This window comes from Nyctereutes procyonoides, unplaced genomic scaffold, assembly GCF_905146905.1.
Source record: "Nyctereutes procyonoides isolate TBG_1078 unplaced genomic scaffold, NYPRO_anot_genome, whole genome shotgun sequence".
Classification (NCBI taxonomy): Eukaryota; Metazoa; Chordata; class Mammalia; order Carnivora; family Canidae; genus Nyctereutes; species Nyctereutes procyonoides.
In genome coordinates this window covers 37,096,886-37,119,880 of record NW_026575051.1, presented here as the reverse complement: position 1 = coordinate 37,119,880, position 22,995 = coordinate 37,096,886, and the positions used below count along the sequence as shown (strand labels likewise).

The following is a 22,995-nucleotide window of genomic DNA, read 5'->3' as shown; positions in this document are numbered from 1 at the left end:
TTCTGCAAAAAATATCATTGGGATTTTGAAGGATTTTATTTTTAAGAATTCAAGCTATTATGTTGATAATAACAGCAAATATTAACATGAAAATAGCATCTGCTTTTAACATTTTAATGAAATATTTCTTTTGGGTGATATTCAGCCTGACATGCTAGAAAGCAGTGATCCTTAATAAACATGGATATAGAGATTTTTAGGCACTGTTGACCATATATTTATGTAAAGGAATTTCTCCAAAGAAACCAAAAGACATATTTTTAGCCCGATGGCCCTTTAAACTCGCCATGTTTGAGTCTTCTCCTTTTTGTTGTGTTACTAATCATGTTAACTTTAAATTCTAAAACTCAGGAGAAAAGATGGTTTTAATTTCTGTAGGAATAGCTAATATCATCATAAATTATGTAGCTTTCTTCCTTCCAATATATTTATGGTATTTTTATTTACCTAACAAGAGTAAATAGTGTAATTCAATTTGTATGAGATTTAAAGATAGTCCACTTCCTGTTGCAACATTCTGGTAGAATGTACTGGTTTTCCTTATTCCGTTTACATATTTTCTTTTTGCGATAAACTTAAGAAAAACAAAGTGACTCCTAAATTGTAGACACAAATGTCAGATCAAAGGGTAGAAGTTCACAAAATATAATTGTTTAGATCTTTTAAACAAGGCTAAGTAGTTAAGGTTGTTCTGAGATTTTCAGTGCCAGTTTATGCCTCTCTGACTTCACATCATTTAATTGGACTTTTCTTATTTAAACAAATATTTACTGAGTTCTTATCACATAAACAGGCATTCTTTTAGTAGACACTGTAGACACATCTTTGTCCTCAAAGCAGCTCACAGACTAAGAAAGAAACACAAGTAAACTAATAAGTTACCTTATTTAAATAGATACAGAACATTGAATGGAATGCCAGAATAGGAAAGCAATAACAGAATGGGCATGCATTGGTTATCCAGGACCATATATTTTTTTAAAGATTTTATCCACCTATTCATGAGAGACACAGAGAGAGAGGCAGAGACATAGGCAGAGGAAGAAGCAGGCTCCCCTTGGGCAGCCCGATATGGGACTCAGTCCCAGGACCCCAGGATCACATCCTGAGCCAAAGGCAGAAGCTCAACCACTGAACCACCCAGGTGCCCCCTCACTGTAGTTTTGATTTACACTTTCCTGATGATGAATGATGTGGAGCATCTTTTTATGTGTCTATTGGCCATCTGGATGTCTTCTTTGGAGAAATGTCTATTCATGCCTTCTCCCTATTTCTTAATTGGATTATTTGTTTTTGGTTGTTGAGGTGTATCAGTTTTTTGACTATCTTGGATACCAGACTTTTGTTGGATATATCATTTGCAAATATTTTCTCCCATTCAGTAGGTTGCCTTTTAGTTTTGTTAATTGTTTCCTTCAATGGGCAGAAGCTTTTCATTTTGATGTAGTCCCAATAGTTTCTTTTTGCTTTTGTTTCCCTTGTCTTAGAAGACATATCTAGAAAGATGTTATTAGGACCAATGTCAGAGAAATTACTGCCTGTGTTCTTTTCTAGAATTTTTATGGTCTCAGGTCTCATGTATTATGTCTTTAATCCATTGTGAGTTTATTTTTGTGTATGGTATAAAAAAGTGACCCAGTCTTATTTTTTTACATATAGCTGTCCAGTTTTCCCACCACTGTTTGTTGAAGAGACTGTCTTTTTCCTATTGCCTATTCTTGCCTTCTTTATTGTAGACTAATTGATCATATAAGTATGGATTTATTTCTGGGTTCTCTACTCTGTTCCATTGATCTATGTGTCCAATTTGTGCCGTACAATACTGTTTCAATTACTACATGTTTGTAGTCTATATTGAAGTTTGGGATTATGATCCCTCCAGTTTTGTTCTTCTTTTTCTTTTTTTTTTTTTTAAATTTTTTTTTTAATTTTTATTTTATGATAGTCACAGAGAGAGAGAGAGAGAGGCAGAGACACAGGCAGAGTGAGAAGCAGGCTCCATGCACCGGGAGCCCGATGTGGGATTCGATCCTGGGTCTCCAGGATCGCACCCTGGGCCAAAGGCAGGCGCCAAACCGCTGCGCCACCCAGGGATCCCTGTTCTTCTTTTTCAAGATTGCTTTGGCTATTCTGAATCTTTTGTGGTTCCATACAAATTTTAGAATTACTTGTTTTAGTTTTGTGAAAAATGCTGTTGGTATTTTAATAAGGACTGCATTTAAATCTGCAGATTTCTTTGAGTAGTATGGACATTTTAACAACATCTGTTCTACCAGTCCATGAGCATGGAATATCTTCCCATTTGCTTGGGTCATCTTCAATTTCTTCATCAATGTTTTATAGTTTTCAGGGTACAGGTCTTTCATTTCCTTGGTTGAGTTTATTCCTAGATCTTTTATTATTTTTGGTGCAATTACAAATGGGATTGTTTTCTTAATTTCTCTTTTTGCCACTCATTATTAGTATATAGAAATGGAACAGATTTATGAATATTGATTTTGTGTCCTGAATTCAATTTATCTATCCTATCTAGTAGTTTTTTTGTTGGAGTCTTTAGGGTTTTCTATTTATAGTATCATGTCATCTACAAATAGTGAAAGTTGTACTTTTTCTTTACCAATTTGAATGCCCTTTTTTTTTCTTGTCCAATTGCTATGGCTAGGACTTCCAGTACTATGTTGAATAAAAGTAGTGAGAGTGGACATCCTTGTTTTGTTCTGATCTTTTGGGAAAAGCTCTCAGTTTTTCCCCATTGAGTATGATTTTAGCTGTGGATTTGCAGAGATTTTAAATCACATGTCCTGGACTACACCGACATACCTGTTGATTCAAAATCTGTAGGTTTTTAACACAGTAAATGAATGATCTTTCCACCATACAGACTTGATCATGTTACTGGTCCTGCTGCTTAAAAATTCCAAGGCAAAAAAAAAAAAAATTCCAAGGCTTCTTACTGTTCCATGAGAAAATGGAAACTTACCACCTGATTTACAAGGCTTTTCCTGAGTTGCCTATTATTTGTCACTCTAGCCTCATGTTTTCCAGCCCATGTATCTACATCTGTTTGGCTTTTGCCTACAGTTTTTCCTTGGCCAAGAACATTCTTACCCTAGCTACCCTCTCTCTCTGGCTCAAGTACTCATTGTGAGATTTTTGGGTCACATACTCTATGAAGCCTTTTCCTTGGCTTATATTCAAGTCACGTGTATTTTTAGATGAAGTTCTTAGCCCCCTCTATCTCCTCCCTCCTAAGGCTTATCATGTCAATGCCTTTCAATTATTTGTTCATATCCTTCTAGACTGTAATCTCTGAGGATGTGATTATATCTCCAATACTGAGCACAGTGCATTGCCCAAAGTAAATGTGCACAAGTATTTATTAAGTGAATGATTCAATTTAACTCTTTTTTTGAACTATGCCACCTGTTGTGGCTCCACCTTTTCTGACTTTTATTCTGCTTCCCACGCCCATTCCCCCACCCCCCCAGCAAAGCCCAGATACCCTCTGTTGACTTTATAAGATGAATCACACACTCACCTGGGCTTTGCAAGTAGCTCTCTGCTGCCCCCATATGTTTTTAATCAGTTCCTTATGCAGCCAGTTGAAACAACCCCTTGCTCCATCTGGTGCAGTTACAGTTCTGCAGGGACATTTTTGTTCTTGGCTTCCATATGCCTCCCTTGGCACAAAGAGGAACTTGAAGATGGAATTAAAGAATGTGACCCCTCTGTGTCTGTTTTTATACCCTAATCTCATATTTATTCTCCTTCATCATCAGAACTAAATAATTGAACAATATTATTTAATCTCTTCTTTCTCTGACCCCTTTCCCTTTTCTAGAGTCCTCTTCAAAGTATTCTTCCCTCTGGGTCCTTTTACATATATTTAAATACAGTGGTCTATTTAGCAGTGCTATAGCACCCTAAGAATTTAACTACTTGCTTTTCATAAAGCTTCTGTGTGAAAACAGTAATTTTTAAGGACAGGAACCTTCTTACATTTTGTATTTCATTCTTTTATATAAAAATTAAGTTTTGGGGTACCTGGGTGGTGTATTCAGTTAAGATTCTTGGTTTTGGCTCAGGTTGTGATCTCAGAGTCCAGGATTAAGCCCTACAAAGGGCTCTGCACTCAGCATGGCGTCTACTCAAGTTTCTCCCTCCCTCTTCATCTACTTCTGCCTCTCCCCTGTGCATGTTCTCTCTCCAATAAATAAATAAGTCTTAAAAAATAAAAAGAAGTTTCTTAAAATGGAGATTAAGGTCATTTTATCCCCAAAATGTAGTATCTTATTTATATAGATTGAATCATATATTTAAAGTAGTTTAAAAATGTATTGTTATTACTTAGCCATTTCATTAACCCATTGATTAAGCAGATACCACAATAATAATGATTGATTTACTGTATTAAACTACTTTAAATAGCAGTGATTTATAGGCAACATTTGCATTCCTTCCAGGATTATTATCATAGCAATTAAAAAGCTTTTAGTAGGTTTATGATGAATAGTGTGGTTCTGAATATATAATGCAGTGTTATATCACCATAGCCTCTTTTTTCTTTGGTAATTAGTGTCTAGGGTAATTAAACTAAGAATGAAATGTGTGGTATATGTAGCATATCACAGTTCATACAACTCAAGCATAAGCACATTTTTAGAGAAAAAAGTTGTTTCATATCAGCAGGAACAAAAGAAACTGTTTTCTTCTAAGAGAATTAAGACACTTTGTCAAGAAGATAGATACCAACAATATTTACATGTTTTTAAACCGCATAGGTTAAACTTTTAAACTGAAATAGCTACCTATTTACATTTCTAAAAGCTCCTTATTTATCTTATCTGCCTGAAAACCATTAACTAATGACAGACCTTATGTTCTTCAGTCTCGGGCCACTTTCCACAGAATGGAGTAATGCCTTGCACAAAGGTGCCTGGCAAAAGGGATAGATAGGAGTGAAATACAGTCCTTTCTTTCCTTGCTAGGTCAGCTGCTACTCTGATTCAGGCTCTATCTCCCAGAGGAAGTGGGCACCTTTTTCTAAACTGCATGAAGATATTGTACAGGATAGTCTGGTACTATATCTATGCTTATGTTCTTTCTGCATGGAAACACAGATGCCTTTCCATTAAATTATTTTCTGACTTTAACATTCTTGCCAATTCTGAACTACTAGTTTCTTCAAAATTAATACTTTCCATTTTTTGTCTTGAAATGAGCACATACATATGTGGCAGAGACAACATGGGAAAAATCTGCAAATTCCAGTCTATTGATGTTTCCATAATAAATTAGTCTTTAGCCATCTTGACTTAGATTAATTTGGAGACAATGAAAGAGCAATAAAAGTGGGAAACCTCAAGAAAGATGAACTTTATAATGGTCCTGTCTTAGGGCTAACTAGTTAGCTCCCTTGTTTAGAATACCATGATAATGAGCCAGGTTTATGATTTCAAACCCATAGTTAGCATAACACAGGGAAAAACTCTATTGTATTGCCACAGGCTGAAACTCTTGCCCAGAAGTTTGTTCTTTGGTATACGTTCTCATGAAGTCAGGATACTTTATACCCATCACCATTACTGGAAAAACAAGTCTATAACCATCTGGGAGTACATTTAGCAAATGTCAGCTCCATCATAACTAGAAAATTCATCACTACTAACCAGCAGAAAATACATCCAGACGTATTTGCATTATGTGATGAGATCCATAGTCAATTTGATATAAAACCTATAATCATATGGTTTTCTCAAGAGCTCGACAGGGTACTGAAGTTTTGCTGAGAAACCAAAAGAACAGCCCTGACCCTACCAACTTGACTCATGTGGTTGGTAGTCTGGATGTTATAGGAGTTAAATTTCACCTTTGGTGTGAATACCTTAGACTGAAACCAGCACCATGTGAGTTCCCATCCATGTGTTTTTGTACAAAATGAATCACTTGATGAGAAACAGGAACTCACTAATAAAGGCTGTTTTTGTTAATTACACATAGAGTTATAACTAGAATGGGGAGAGCAGGGTGTTATTTTAAACCAATTTGATACTACATTGAGAGCATAAATAGAAAATTAAAAAACTTTAAATTGTCCTTGACCCCATGTGCACTGAAATGGGGTAAGTATCCCAGGTGCTCTTGATTAAAAGCACTCAGAATCTCTTCTACTTAGATAAAGCAATTTTTTATGTAGTTAATATTAGCACAAATCCTTTTTCTGCTTGCCTGCTTCCTAGCAACCTGAAGCAGACTATCTGCTTGCCAATTTGCTTTTGATAAAAAATAAGAACAAAATACCCAGTGAATTTGCCAATAGCCCCGAAGAGATGGGGATGTGTTCAATAAGCTTTATGTTGATTTTGTGAGTCTGGTATGTGATTTATGTTGTCAACTGTCTGACCTTGCTGCACTCTACCACAGGCCAGGGAAGATGTGATCCACATGCTGAAGACAGAGAAAACCAAGCCTGAGGTTCTAGAGGCTCATTACGGGTCTGCAGAGCCAGAGAAAGTGCTGCGAGTCCTGCACCGAGATGCCATCCTAGCCCAAGAGAAGTCTATAGGAGAAGATGTCTATGAGAAACCAATTTCAGAGGTAAAAATACCACATCAACAAGTTTCCCTATTTAAGGGTACCTCAGAGTGATGGCTTCACATTCTTCCATTCTACATGCTTTAACATTCTTTCAAAGGCAAAATTTTTATGATACACTAGTATAGAATTAAAGTGTAATTAAATAATTCATGAATTATAGTGGATACATTTCAATGATAAGAATTTTAGAAGCATTTCCTTAAATATACTTAAAGCCTGAACCATACTTCTCATGTGATTATGCTAGTTATAAGCTCTTGCAGTCTTGTTATTCTTTTATTTCTCTAAGAGATGATATGTGTAAAAAATTTGAAGTGCTTATCAGTTTTGGCATTGAGTTGTCAGGAGCATTATCAAATTGATAACCTAAATTTAAGTTGATTATTGATATTATATTGATGGAAATTTTATTATTGATATTTATAAAGGTACTGTGTTTTAGTATCTTATAGACTCGGTCATAATTAAAATGGTGTCATGTGAGTAACTACAATGCAATGGCTGAGGTAAAATACCAATGGAATACTTAGGGCAATTCTTTAAGATGAAAGGAGATCTAATAGGGCTATATTTAATCATCTTTATATAAGATTGTATTAGGAACTATTTACTATCATTATTAATTTCCCATGATACTACATGTTAAAAGTATTCTCACTTTGTAATAGAAGTTTGAGGCTGATTTAGGGAAACAATTGCTAGATCTACCATACTCACTTCAGAATTTATGTAAAAAAATTCAGAGATGTGAAATTAGTACCATAAATGAAAAAAAGAACACAGAAATGAAAACTCTGAAGCAATTTATTGTAATGTAACTTTTATCTTATGTCAAGCCTTTGTAGATCAGTTTGACAGATCTCAGATAAGATCTGCTTTAGATGATATTCACAACAGATTGATGGTCCTGTAATTACCTAATTTCTACAAAAAGGTTAACCTCGAGCTCTTGTTTTCATCTTTGTCGTCTAAAATGTTAAGAGATGATTTATGAGGTGATGCAGTCAACTGGCTGGATCCACTTACGTGTCTGGAGAGTCTTGGTTACCAGCTAGCTGCATATGGCTTTGGGCGGGTCACTTCAGCTCTCTAAGCTTATTTCCTTATCTGTTAGGTGGGAGTAATCACAGTGTGTATCTCCTAAACTTGTTGTGAGGATTATATGAAGCAATGCCTGTAAGGCTCTTAACACAGTGTCTGGTAAATCCCACATCCTCAATAAGTATTAGCCATTAGCATTTGCTGGATTTGAGTGTGATATTTGCTCACACCTTTAACTAGTGTCAAACTTGGAGGGGTTGAAGGAGTAAAAGACATAACAAGGTCAAAATATTCATTAAATATTATTATTATGATAATCACCCAGATTGGAGAACTCAGTTTGGATAATTGATATCATTTAGATTTTCCTAATTCTTTTCTCCTAAGTTAGAGCTTGGGGTGACACCTCAAAGGAGAGATAGGTCTGAAAGCACACACACTTACCCAAAAGCACTGCTTCTAACCCTCTGAGTTTTATGGAAAGTACACACAGAAAAGTGTTTCTGACCTACCTTCAGAAGGTAGGCCTAACCCAAGTGTTCCTATCTCATGAACAGAGGAGTGGAGCAGAAAACACCTAACCTGTGGGTGGTCTTTTTAGAACTGGCTTAGCTAGGCATGCTTTTTGGTTTCTTTCTCTCCTCAACTCACAATCTGAAGAGTTATCCCTCACTTGGGAAGGAGTGAGTGAGGAGGTAGAGAGAAGGACAGAAGCTACTTTTCCCAATATTGACAAAAAGTGAGGTCCTGCTTTGTGGAAGAAATAGAATGCTAGAAGGAGAAAAGATTTATCTTCTACCATATTAGGATTGGGATTAGACACATTTGTGTCTACCATATTAGACACAAATTTTGTGTCTCCTGATCCTTTGGACTTAATAATCAAGTTGTCATTAAGCAGGAGCCAGAATCCTTCTTCCAACTTCATGAGAAATGATCCCAATACAATCACAATACAATTAGCCTCCTGCGACCATGAGTGGATAATCTAACTCTTGTTCTTAGATGCCATGCTGCATGCACCTCAAACCCAAAAATCACTGCTTATTTTAATTTCCATACCAAATTAGGACCAATGAAGTTATCCAATAGAACTCACCAGAGGTTAAGCAATAAACCCCATGTGGTGGACTCCCTGTCTTTCCAAAATCTGGGGAAAAATCAAGCAGCAAATATTAAATCCCCCTGAGCTTCTTTATGAATTAAAGTCCAGGATATCAAAGTTCAAAATTCTTTTTTTTTTTAATTTTTATTTATTTATGATAGTCACACACAGAGAGAGAGAGAGGCAGAGACATAGGCAGAGGGAGAGGCAGGCTCCACGCACCGGGAGCCCGACGTGGGATTCGATCCTGGGTCTCCAGGATCACGCCCTGGGCCAAAGGCAGGCGCTAAACCGCTGCGCCACCCAGGGATCCCAAAGTTCAAAATTCTTATGCAAAATTCCTAAAAAATCAAGGTTTCAGTTTCTTTCCTTCCCAGTTCTTATTCTACTTAGCCTTAGCCAGAGGGACCTTAATCTTCAGCATTTTCAAAGTTTAACTACTACATCCTAAAGTCCCCCTGACCCCCTTTTATCAAAGAGTCTAAAGAATTATTAGAACACATGCAATTATCATGATACCAACCTCACATGCCTAAATATTAAAAATACAAGAAAATCTTTGGTTCCACAGTCAGTTTATCTCAAGCAAAATGACCCAATATAATCCACGCCCATGTTACTCTTAGCAAGATGATGATCTCATTTAATTTTCCTTCTACCTCTGTTCAAGTGGGAGCTGTATTTCTAAAGTAGTAGGTTCCCATTTCACTTTCACCATTCATTAATAAAAGCAACCATTCCTCTATGGTTGAACCACAGTTTGGATCCTAAAAACCAAAAGTCATGGACACAGTGTACAGGATTAATGAATCTACAGAGCCCATAGTTATGGAGATGGTCTTCAGAGCCTCTAGACAAGCCACATAGATCCAAGAGAGAGGTTAGCCCACCTAAGTTCTCTCCTGGAAGCTCTATGTAGTTCCAAACAAAATAACAAGAAAAAGAGTATCATACAGCTGATTTCTTGCTACCTATGTTGGTTTTTACATCTGAAATTTAAAATTGAAAGCTAAATCCTCACACTCTAATGCTTTATTGCTAAAGAGGAATTTGTGACCTCTGCAGTACAAGTCTGGGTCTGCAGTTTAGTGCGAAAAACACAGTGGCATGCCAGTGTAGCAGCATCCTTTCAGTGCATTAAGAGAGAAAAGACTGTTTTCCTGATTATGTGATCAGTGCTGGGGTCAAGCTGTACTAGTGTAGTTGAGGGGAACATTGCTTACTGAGACCCCAGCAACTGCTCCAGTGAGCCAGCCTCAGGACTGTAGCTGCTGAGAACAAACCAGTCCCAAAGCCCCACATGGACAAGACATACTAAAGCTAAGGTCTCCATTCTCCATGGGCTCCCTTAGAATACTCACTATCAACATAAGCTGTATTTCTCCAGATGCCCTCACAGTGTCTATTTTTCTGAGTATCTTAGCTACTCTATGAATAATGTCCCCATCTTTCTCTCCAGAGTTCTTCAAAGAGATTGAGGAGTAACTACAGGAGTTGGATAGATGAGTTAAATAATTAGTTTTATTATTGATCTGAATAGATAGATGAATACCACCGGGCTTTCTATTGCTTTCCCTTCTAGACTTTGGAGAAACCACTTGAGGGGAGTTTGGGCCTTCAGAGCACAATGGACCATTTTATGGCAGGCAGAGCAAAAACTAAGAAATGAAAATGCTGAGCTGCTTATTAGTTCCCTATCCCAAATACGACTATCTTTTTTTTTCTCCTTTTCCTTGTCTTGCTTCTTAAATTCTACATATGAGTGAAATCATATGGTCTTTGTCTTTCTCTGAATGACTTATTTCACTTACCATTTTATTCTCTAGCTCTCTCCACATTGTTGCAAACGGCAAGATTTCATTCTTTTTGATGCCTGAGTAATATTCCTTTGTATGTATATACCATATCTTTATCCATTCATCAGTTGATGGACACTTGGGCTCTTTTCATAGTTTGGCTATTGTTGATAATGCTGCTATAAACATTGGGATGCATGTGCTCCTTCAAATCAGTATTTGTATGTGCTTTGGGTCAATACCTAGTAGTGCAATTGCTGGGTTACAACTTTCAAATAAGTCACCCCTCCTTCCTTAGGGAAGAATGGGGGAGGGTATGAAGAAGCAGGCAGAAGCTACTCTTCCAAATACTTTCAAAAAGAAAGTGGATCCTACTTCATTCATGATAAAGTAGAAAGGATCAAAAAAGGGAAAGAGTTGCTCTTTCTACATTGATGATGATGATATTTTAGAAATACTTGACAAATTCTATAATATATGATGAAAATCACATAGTAGGAAGATGGAAAAGTTCCTGGAGAGAATATTTTATAATAGGAAGATATTCCCATGAAGGAAATCTTTTGTACAAGCTGCCCCTTTAAGATTATAGAAATTTATCAGAACACATAAAAGTACAATTTGCCAATTCCTAATGGTATCAAATATTATTAGCCACCAATTAACCTGGCGTTCTCTACCAGTCTGTCTGGTCACCAGCTCTTACACAAAGGGATGGAGATCTGGTCAGAAATGCTGAGGATTATGTGGGTGATGGTATCTCTTTTTTGGGGCCTCCATTCACAATGGAGATCCCATACAACTACAGAGGGAACCTCAGATCATCCATCTGACTAAGGGACAAATATGGAGAACCAGGGGAAAAACTCTGATGCTGATACCACATGGAATTACCGTGTTAGATTTCAGGGAATAGGTTGTGGATTGAGAATGAATTTTAAATATGTCCGTTTCAACTAAAGCAAGGTTCTCAAGGGGTGATGGTAGAGGTGATTTGCCCTCCAAGGGACATTTGGCAGTGTCTGATAATAGGTTTGTCACAGTTGAAGGTGGTACCACTGGCACCTATGGGGCAAAGGCCAAGGATGCTACTATATACCTTCCAGTACACAAAATAGCCACTCAAAATAAAGAATTATTTGGCCTGAAATGTCAATAGTACTGAAGTTGAGAAACCCTAAACTATAGTTTGAAGAGGAGAGTAGGATGGGGAACTGTCAATATTGCAAGATTTGGTCCAATTTAACAAACATTTACTGAACACTTACTTTGTTCTAGGTTCTGTGCTTGGCAGTAGGAACTAAATACATAATCAAGGCACACCTTAAAGATCTTGGAACCTGGCCAGAGAGATACCACAAAAAGTCCTGTAATAGGGGCAACTGGGTGGCTCAGTCGGTTAAGCATCAGACTCCTGATTTTGGGCTCGGGTCATGATCTCTGGGTCATGAGACCCAGACCTGTGACAGTCTTCACACTCAGCAGGGAGACTGCTTGACATTCCCCTCCTCTCCCCACCCACTCCCCACCCCCACTGCTGGGCTCATGCTCACATGCTCTGATAGATAGATAGATAGATAGATAGATAGATAGATAGATAGATGATAGATAGATAAATAAATATTTTTTAAAGGTCCTGTAATAATATTTGACAGCATCTCTTTTAGTCCGAGATACACCTTCCCTGTTAAGCTCTGAAATCCCCCTAAAACTTAGCATATCTTGAAGAGAGAGGACCATAGATCCTTCCTATAGTTTTCCTAGAAGTGCATGTAACTGCAAATCTTTAAAAAAAGATTGTGTTGATGGTAATGACTTCTCAGGGGAGAAGTTTGGTACAGGTACATGCTGAGCTCTTAATTTTTCTGAGAGCAGGAAGGCTATTATCCTCTTTCTTCCTAAGCATAGGGTTTTGTGCCATCTCACGGAAATGGTGAAAGAGTTTATTCTCTCAAAAGTTTAGAAGCTGTACCATCTGTTCACAGAAAAAGGGCTAGAAGGCCAGAAGTTACCACAGCCTTATTTTGGTTAGTTTACAAAGCCAGCTGGCCAAGACAAAATGATGGAACGGGGAAGATGACAGAGAACACCAGACTCAATGTTCTCTCCTTCAGATAATAAATCAGTAGACTAATATAATATTTGGAGTCATATGCAAATCAAATAAAATATTAAGCTCGCTCTCATGTTTGTTTACTCAGCTGGACAGACTCGAGGAAAAACAAAAAGAGACGTACCGGCGCATGCTAGAGCAGCTGCTGCTGGCAGAGAAGTGCCACAGGCGCACGGTGTACGAGTTAGAGAGCGAGAAGCACAAGCACACTGACTACATGAACAAGAGCGACGACTTCACCAACCTGCTGGAGCAGGAGCGGGAGAGGTAATGTGCACACATGCCACCAGGCACACTGAGATGCCTGCAGTCCTTTTGCCTCTGCGCCTCTTGTCAAGAATCAACCTAGCATCCAGCGATATCGCAGACAGGTTCCAACTCTGATTTTCGAGGGGCTTGTGATCTCAGCAGCTTGTAGAAAGTGAGACAGACTTTCACCTGGAATTATCCATGGGAACAGGTTTGGGGGTGCACAGGAGTGGGACACCAGATTCCCTGTAGGATGTTCAAAGCCAAATAACTGTACAGCTGGAAACAAACCCAGGGAGCTTCTATATGATCAGTGAAGCATCTACATTTGCAAAGCCTCTCTACTCGTGTCCTTCTATGGGAAGTAATCTACTTCTACTTCCTGAGTAAGTGGTTGAAATCCACTGATTCAGGAAGACAAATTATTAAGCTTAAACATTTAAAATGAATCCTATTCCTTCGTAATATCACAATTTCACAACAGAAAATCTTTGGCTCATATAAATTTGTATAAATTGATATTTGGTTTATTTGGTTTGTATAAATTGCTCAATGACTAGAACTATCTGCTTTCTAAGGATCACGTAAATTCAGTGAAAAAGAAACAAAAACAGAACCAACACAAAATTTAAAAAAGCTCTGCATGTTGAGCATTGATATCTGTCCTGGCAGGTGGGTCTCTCAGACTGGGGATCACCGCATTTGAAGTAGACTCCATCTTGAGAACCTGTGTAATTAACTCTTCTATGCACACCAGTTTTTTCAGCATCTTCTTTTTTCTTGTTCTTTCCCTTTTCTTTCCTCGGCTGAATGGTTATGTCTGAATTCCACAATCTTTGAAACCAGTGACATTCAATCCTGATGCTTTGAGTTACCAAGTGTGTCTGCTTCTGTGTTTAGGACTTGCAAATTAAGAGCCACCTGGGAACAGCTTTACTAATCCCAGCTTTATTGTATATTTATAGTTACAAGAAAGAGATCTGGTTTTCCAGGATTAGTTTGTTTATAAGAAAAAGCTGTCATAGTAAGAGTAAATAAAAGCATGAAGCAGAACAGGTTTTTGTTCAATTTTTAAAAAAATATTGGTAATTTTAAAAACTATTGGTAATTTTTACTTATTGGATTTGGCACATCCCTTGGGGAAGAAGTTTCTGGAAAAGAGAACAAAGTTCTCTTTCCTGAAGTGTCATGTACAATACTTTCAAATTCTTTAAACCTGTCTTCTGTTCCCATAAACTCAGGTTTATCAGCTTCATGCTTGAACAAATGAATGGTCTAATTTGTCATTTTTTGGGTAACCACACAGTGAGAATAAACTCCACTTCCTCAGTCTCTATGAACTTTCCACCCTCAAGCACAGATCTTGAAAACAAAGTTTGATTGACAGTGTAAATTATGAATATTTACAACAGCCCTCTGGTTAGGTGTTCTGTGTTAGAATGTGGTCAGGTAAAAGAGCAGTAGCTTGTTTGATAGTGACTTCTTAAAAGATCTGAAATCAAATAATTTTAAAGAACACCTGTGTGGATTGTTTTCCAATCATGTTGTAAATTATTTGATATAGAACCAGACACACTTGTCTTTTCTACAGTTTCCCATGTAAGCTAAATGCCCAAGGTGGCACTAGTTCACGTACAGAGTTGTTAGCTTATTTGTTTTTATTTTAAAAGAAATTTTATTTAAATTCAATTAATTAACATATAGTGTATTATCAGTTTCAGAGGTAGAGTTCAGTGATTCATTAGTTGCATGAAGTGCATAGATGGAGAAACTGTATTATCCAGATCCAGACTGTTTCCTTTTCTTTCTTTTTCTGTCTTGCTAATTTTTGTGTTCTGTGTGAGTAATTGAAATCATAACACACGATGAAGAGCTTTATAGTTCACAAAGTACTTTTATATTATACAATGAGCCTACTCCAGATGTGTTTATTTACTAACTTCAGGTTGATCAACTCTATCTAGATGAACACTTCCAATCCTCTGTACCCTTTTGGAGTGTCTGATTTTACTAAAACAACTCCAGCAACCGTTTCTCCTGAGCAAAGCACTGTGTGGAGGGTTCTCAAAATTGAAGTAAATATTTTTTTTAAATTATCTTAACATGCTTTTGATACTTTGATCTGTAGCACTACTAGGATGCTTCAGCAAACTTTCATGTCTTAGGAAAGAATTCACTAAGAGACCTTTGATACTCACTTACATACCAAACCCCCTTAAGGTTTTGAAATCATATTTTTGACTTAACAGGTTATACCTTAGTGCTTTATATTTTTTGTCTTAAATGTTTTTCCCCTATCAGTCCTCTGATTGACCACCAGTGCACAGTCTGCGGTGGGCACGCCCTGTCAGACACCCCTTATACTAAATCAAACACCCCCACTAGGACCCTGATCCTGATAACTTAAGTTGGAATCCTTGAATTTCTCTGTGACCTGAGGAGTCCACCATGACTGGCTTGCTGAGTTCCCCAGGGCGGTGAAGCCTAGAGGATTTTCTCAAAGGTCAGGCCAGGGGTTCCTGCTGCCCTTTGGAAACTACCCTGCTAAATCTGCTTTGGGTTAAATCCTCTTTTTGAAGTAAGCGGTCATAATTAGATCTACTTAAGGGAGCTGGCAGTTTGTTGACCCCTGAGGCTTACTTTCCCCTCCCCCAGTCGCCTGGGAGCATTACCACCTCAGGCTCCTGCAGGGGATGCTGGGTTGCGTATACAGAACCCACATTTCTAAGCCTGAGTGGGAGTCCTTCTGTAAGCCAGTTCAAGTCCTTTGTTTCCTTCTTTGTTTTGCACTCCCTTCCCCTTCTCCAGAAAAGTCCCTTTGGTGAGGGGAAAACAAAAAGCCAAGAACTTTACTTCGGAAACAGTTCCCTTTGTTTCTACTGTTGACCATGAGTAAAGGAAGGAAGAAAGTGAGATTTGAGATAAGCCGAGTGGTTTGCTTCATACAATCTTACCCAACTTCTCCTGCTGAACGTGCAACTCTGCAGGCCGTCTCCACTCCAGATAGCTTTTCATCTGGTGGTGGTGGGGTGATGGAGGGGTGCCAGCTAGGTGACTTTCTGACTTTCCCCACCGGGGTAGCATCTAGGCGTGGTTCTCTGTAATTATTCTGCTAGAGTTTTTCATTTCCTGTGGAGAAATGGTTAAAGATAACAAAAGGGACCCAGGTATACAGGAGCAGGAGTTGCTAAGCAATCCAAATTCAGATACTCGAGACTAGGAATCTGAGGCTCAGAGCACTGCAAAGGATTTATGAGATCAGTCCCTTTAAGTCCTTCATTCTATGGGTAGAGAAATTGAGGCCCAGAAGAATTATGTAGCTCAACTCAGATCATGGTGCACAGTGGTCTAACACTTTTGTGCAAATGAGTCCCTTGTGCAAAATGGCTCTTTTGTTTTCTCTCTCTGTGTGTGGGCTCCCCACCTCCCTGCTCTTAGGGCCAAACTATGACATAAATTCTTAGAAGGCAGAATGATGGTTATTGGAAGGATATAAATAGAGATATTCAGACAAGTGGTGTCTCTAGACTGTCAAGATAGGATCTATTGGAAAAAGCAGCCTGGGGACTTGTTTGGAGCTAAGTTTGAATAGTATACACAATGCTCTACCTTGGTTGGATTCTGTTTGAGGCAGTTATGATGGGAGACTGGTGATGGTTATGAGGGGCTAATTAAAGCCCCCCTCCAAACTACCTCCTTGTTATTGCCACTGACCTAGACCCTGCAAGTATAAAAATAATAGAAGCAGAAATTATTTTTAACTTTTAAGGAGTTGTTAAATTCATTTTACATAAAAATTCCACAAATTAAGAACCTGAAATGGTCAATATACTGTTCTCGGCTTCCTTTATTCAAAGTCAGCAGACTGTGATCATAATTTATTACCATCATTTACTGCATATTTATTTTTACAAATAGTCATATTCCCAAATTAAAAAGAGGAAATGGCATGGAAAAAATGCATTGCTTAACCAGCATTGTTAATAATAAAGCTGGAAATATCGTTCATTGCGTTAGTTAAAAATGGGTAAAGAAAACTCCCTTTCTGAATGCTACATTGTTTGGTCCATATTTTAAGTCAACTTGACCTTTAAAGGCTTGATTCTGAGCACATGAGATCACCTTCAGCATTTATACTTTATTCTCTGTCTGAACTGCAAGACTTGTGATTTTATTTTTTTTTTTATTTTTATTTTTTTTTAAATAGGTTTTTTTTTTTAACTTTTATTTTTTTATGATAGTCACAGAGAGAGAGAGGCAGAGACACAGGCAGAGGGAGAAGCAGGCTCCATGCACCGGGAGCCCAATGTGGGATTCGATCCCGGGTCTCCAGGATCGCGCCCTGGGCCAAAGGCAGGCGCCAAACCGCTGCGCCACCCAGGGATCCCAAGACTTGTGATTTTAATCTTAAGCTTCACTCGGGGTGCTTCAAGAATGTCAAAATAGAACACAATTACATCAAAAAGTGGTCTGAAGCTTAAAGAGAATATTTGAGAGGTATGTGTGTTTGTGTGTGTAAATGACGTGGGGGAGTGCTGTCTAAATCTATAACTGCAGATATAGATTTTAGAGCTTTTGGCTTCTATAGGCTCAGCCACGACTACATAAATAATTACATCATCATATAATATTGCAGCAAGCCTTCCAAGCATAAGTTCTTTTTTTTTTTTTTTAAGTACAAATCAGCATCTCAAGAGAAATCTCTTAACTTACAAAGCAGAGAATGCAGGAAGAGGGGCTTGAATGGAAGGGAAGCTTTCAAGCCCTATTTTGATCAACATGGAGAGGAATGGGCTTTGCCTGGTGGCTTGTGGGACAGGCTGCACTATTATACTTGCCTATGCTGGGAAATGACCAGGCAGGGCAAGTTTTCAAAAAGCTTCCATAGTGGCCTGGAGTCCTGGGAAATAATCCTAGCCCACTTAATAGAAAAAAATTCACACTTGGTTCCCTGGCATTATACCCATTAAGTCTTCTTTTTTAGATTTAAATGCCTTATCTCTAAAATATGGCAATAAATTGGACTTTCCTCGCTGGTAGCTTAGAGAGTCCTAATAAAACACTTTGTAGAAAAAGATTGCGATGATGTGTAAAAAGATCAAGCCAAGCAGAAAGTAATCAATAGATGTAACATTTTTTTTTGGTGGGTTTTTTTTTTAAAGATTTTATATATTTATTCATGAGAGACATAGAAAATAGATGGAACATATTAACAAAAAACAACTGAGCTCCCTTCTCTGTGCTTAGCACCCTGCTAGATGCTGTTGGATAGTAGAGTTAGTTTTTACTGACTCCCCCAATATGCTGGACACATATACATCCTGTTTAATCCTTGTAAAACTATATGATGTGTAATTACTATCCCTCTTTGGCACATGGGGAAGCAGAAAGGATAAATTCCTTCTACCAAGGTTACTACTATCAGTTAACTGGAAGAATCAATGTTTGAACTGAGTTTATAGTAAAATATAATAACCTTTCTACTTCCAAGTTCCTACCTTCTGATTAAAGTAAATGCTTCATTTCCCCAGTGCATGAAGGAGGAAAAGATGACTTAGAAAGTTGGCCAGTGACTTTGTGGACTACACATCTATTCTGTTGCAGATTCAGAATTTGAGTAATAGACCTTCCTTGGTCACAAGATATGCCACCTATATCAGTGTTCTCCTGGGCAAAAAAATTTCTGGGAATAAATATATTTTAAGAAATGAGAAGAATTAGAATTCAGAGACTCAATCACAGAAGGAATATGTTTTACAGTTGATTTTCTGAAAGAATGTCAGGATCAAACTCCTTCCAATTCCTCTTATCCTTGTAATATGCAAATCCTACTTCCTATGGACAAACGTGATTGAAAGGAAAGGGGCTATGTTACTCCTAGCTCACAGCTGAGTATTTGTGTTGGAGGATAGGAATAAGTTAGGATGGTGTAAAGGAAGTGATATTACTTTTTTTTGTTTTTTGTGATGTTACATCTTAAAGGGACCAGGCAATTGGCAACTCAAAAAGACAATTTCCTAGGTTGGAAGTTTAGAGTTAGAAGAAGAGTTGAGGTTAATGGAGGTTAACTATTAAGAGGTTAATAGATTCAGGATAGTAACATACCTACTTTCATCCCTGTAGAAGCAGGAGCATGTCACTCATCCTGAAGTAGGCACTCCCTGGATTAAGTATGCTTAGGCTCATTAAAAATACTCTTGGGATTCATTTCACCAGATCCCACTATAAAAAAATGCTAGGTCTTAGGTAGATGTGATCTTCCCAAGCTTCATGGCATCCTCATTCTCAAAGTCATTGAGTTAGCAGCTTCTGATCTAAGACTTTTAATCTTAGTAATATAAATTTAACAGACATGCCTAGGAAAATGGGTTATCTGGTCAACAAAATTTTCTGATTAATCAAAGATTAGGATGTAAATTTACTTACTTTTCCTGTTATGGAAAATATTCTCAAATGCATTTTACTTTCCTTTAGAAATGTTCAAATATACCACAAAATCATATTTGATGATTCAGGATCTTATAGTGCTGCTATCTGGGTGGCTCTGTACAATCTCAAAGCCTATTAGATTATATTTAAATCTGAATGTTAATTACTGTTGCATTTTACTATAGGTAAGGATGGTGAAAATATTTTCAAGATCTGAGGGCTTAACCTGGCAAGCTGAGAGATTTCGTTAATTAGATTCATATGTGTGTGTGTGTGTGTGTGTTAAAGATTTTATTTTTAAGTAATCTCTATATCCAATGTGGGGCTTGAACTCACAACCCCTGAGATTAAGAGTCACATGCTCGACCGACTGAGCCAGCCAGGCACCCCAGGAAGGATTCTAATATTATATAAAGGGGTGGCCACTAGAAAGCTGACCACTAGAAAGGAAAAGCATTCAAAGGGAGGGCTTGAGAAACAATATACAAGAAACACACTTTACTCTTTCAAGACTTTTAACACATAAGAATGCCTCAGTGCTGGTATTTGATATCCCTTATTCTAGAAAAGTCCTAAGAGAAGAAAGAATGAAGGACAGTACTTAGATTTTAAATATGAGAAATAAAAAGTGGGAGCTCAGTAATGGGAGCTGATCAGGTTGTCAGAGTCTCTCTAGGCCTGAACCGATCATTGCACTGTTCTCTTTCATAAAGTTTTCAGGAAATTGCCAGTTTCTGATTCACTGAAGAGGCCTTTCCTGGGAGAAATAGAGGCAACTCCTTTCACATAATTGTCATTCTTTCTTTTGTGTCCCATGACTCTGTCAATGCTGGTCACAACCACTTAGACCAGAATCAACTCTCCTGGACAGAGGTCACAAAGGTCTCAGACTCAGACACCTCCTATGCCAGACAGTAACTGAAAGAAGCAGATCCAGCCCTTTAGCACATATTGCATGAGTGGTGGGGACTGCTAGGCTGGAGATAGCATGCTCTGACTACCAGGAAAAGTCACAATTCAGCTCAGGCTGATTGACTCAATTTTAGGTTGTGAATTCACTTGCCACATTGTTGCCAATTTTGATTCTTTAGGAAAAGACAGAACTCTGATTTTTGTAAAATCTTCTAGTTTTTCAATGTTGACTCAAATTCATAAAACAATGTGCAGTGAGCAAAATTCATCTTTTGGCTATTTATTCTCCAATGTGGCTGGTTTGCAACATTTGATAGCCTAAACATTAGGGAGGCTGAAGCCTATAAGGTAAGCTGGCATGAGAACACTGCCAAATGGTGGGTTCTATTTGATCCTCATCAAATAGGACCAACTAACCCATTGAAACACTTTCTTGGGGCATATGAAACAGAAGAACATTAAGACAGAGGAAGCCAAGAAAAATAAGCAGAGATAGAGAAATTCTAAGAGTAAAGAATAGCCATTTCAGAGGACTGGGGTTTCAGTGGACACCTGCTTTTGAGAGGATGACAAGCATTGTGTCACACTCATTTCTGTTGGGTTGCTAGAACTTTAGGTATATGCCACAAAATGAATTATAATATTTTACTTCTGTCTAAGTCTGATTGGCTGTGAAGAGAGTTTTCTGCATTAATTTACTTTGGGGTATTCTCACTAATAACTCCCATCATCCTAGGTAGTCTGGGTGAGGTGTCCCTTACAACCTCAAAGACCAAGTAATTCAATTATAATATTGTTACAGCTTTGACACTTTCATTCACCTATGCTCAGATATAAAAACTTACTACAAGGACGCCTGGGTGGCTCAGCGGCTAAGCGTCTGCCTTCGGCTCAGGGTGTCATCTTGGAGTCCAGGGATCGAATCCCACATCAGGCTCCCTCTGCCTTTATCTCTGCATCTCTGTCTCTCTCATGAATAAATAAATGAAATCTTTTTTAAAAACTTACTACAATATGATAATAGATTTTTAACCTAATATTTTCTGTTATCCTATCTGCTGTCCTTATTTGAATAACCAGCCACAAGCAACAAAACTGTCTTGAAGAAAAGTTGCTGCTGCTGAAAGCGAATCTTGTCTTTAGATTTCAGAAGCAAAGATCTAGGTATAGCCTTAGAAATAATATGTCATCAAGTGGTTCCAGTTTTTATCACCCCTCTTCTTTTCTGTTAGATAAGATTCTTGGAGAAGCAAGAAAGCAAGAGCCATCTATGTTGTTTGTGGGAGGAGATAGTGCAAAAGAGGCTCTGTTCTGAGCTTTTTTGGGGAGTAGAGGGTGGAGAGAGGGAAGGTGAAGAGTAATACAAACCATAGATAGATGTGATATGGATAATTTGAGAGTAAGGAGATTACTAGTTGGAGTCCAAGGGTGTCTTAGTTTGCTGAGGCTGTCATAACTAATAGACTAGGTGGCTTAAACAATAGGAATCTATTTTCTCACAGTTCTGGAGGCTGAAAATTTGAAATTTGAGATCAGGGTGCCAGAATGGTTCGGTTCTGGTGAGGTCTCCCTTCCTGGCTTGTAGATGGCCACCTTCCCACTGTATGCTCATGTGGCCTTTCCTCTGTGCATGTGCCTGGAAAGAGAGAGAATTTTTTTTTTTAAGATTTTATTTATTTATTCATGAGAGACACACAGAGAGAAAGAGGCAGAGACACAGGTAAAGAGAGAAGCAGGCCCCATTCAGGGAGCCCGATGTGGGACCGGATCCGGGTCTCCAGGATCACACCCGGGGCCCAAGGCGGTACTAAACTGCTGAGCCACCTGGGCTGCCTGAGAGATCGATCTTCTTATAAGGCCTCTAATCCTATTAGATTAGAACCTTACCCTTATGACTTATTAACCTTCATTAACTCCCCAAAGCTGCATCTCCAAATATAGTCATATTGGGAGGTAAGACTTCAATATATGAAATTTAGGGAGATACAGTTCAATTCATAGCAAAAAGCATGGCAAAACTTGTGGTCCCTCTAATAAATAATGTAGGAGAAATGGGGTAAAAATTGGTGTCTGATATGCAACCCTAATAGAATATCTAGATTTTCCCCTATGTTCCTGAAAGGCCATGTGAATAGATGAAGGATGGCTGGCCATGAGGGTAGAACTGTGACTCATTTAGATCAGCAATCTGAGCAGATTGACACCTGAGACAAAAGACCATAGTGTGCATCTCAGAGAATGCCAGTATGGAAGGATGATGACTAGATGACCTTTTACCCACTTCTTAATAGTGATAGAACTTAATGACAATTCTGGAAATGGGGTCCTGAAGTCGTAGAATTAATTCAGTAGATCATGATGTGCCTGAGGAATCTTTAAATGTTTTAAGGGAAACCAGATTCAGCTGAGCCTACACAGAATAAACTATGATAAAGTGTAATGGGAGCCCATAGCAGAGATTACAAGAGATACATAAAAATGAAAATAATTGTATTTCTTGCACAAATAAGTTTGAGGCTTGCAATTAGTACCTCCTTTATTAGTAAAAGAATCCATACATGTGCTAAGGAGAAATCATGTGGCACTGTGGTGGTTCCAGAGTACAAATGGTTTGTGTCCTTCAGAGGATCATCTGATCTAAGTTAAACCTCTTTAATTATGGTTAACTCCTCCCTGGGTTACTCTAGCTACAGGGTGCTAGAGCCCCTCAAAAATCGGGACCTAGAGACAGTTGTTTTCTCAGTCTCCTGCAT

The 22,995-nt window shown here is 38.1% G+C and overlaps 1 protein-coding gene across 3 annotated transcripts in view; it reads left to right on the top strand.

Annotated features, from left to right (window-relative positions):
- FILIP1 (filamin A interacting protein 1) overlaps positions 1 to 22,995 on the top strand; it is a 180,863-nt gene that overhangs the window by 106,605 nt on the left and 51,263 nt on the right. For all 3 annotated transcript variants that reach the window (XM_055330662.1, XM_055330661.1, XM_055330660.1), the window contains exons 3-4: positions 6,424 to 6,597; positions 12,741 to 12,919. In XM_055330662.1, the coding sequence (XP_055186637.1) occupies positions 6,424 to 6,597; positions 12,741 to 12,919 (353 nt within the window). The remainder of the gene's footprint in view (positions 1 to 6,423; positions 6,598 to 12,740; positions 12,920 to 22,995) is intronic.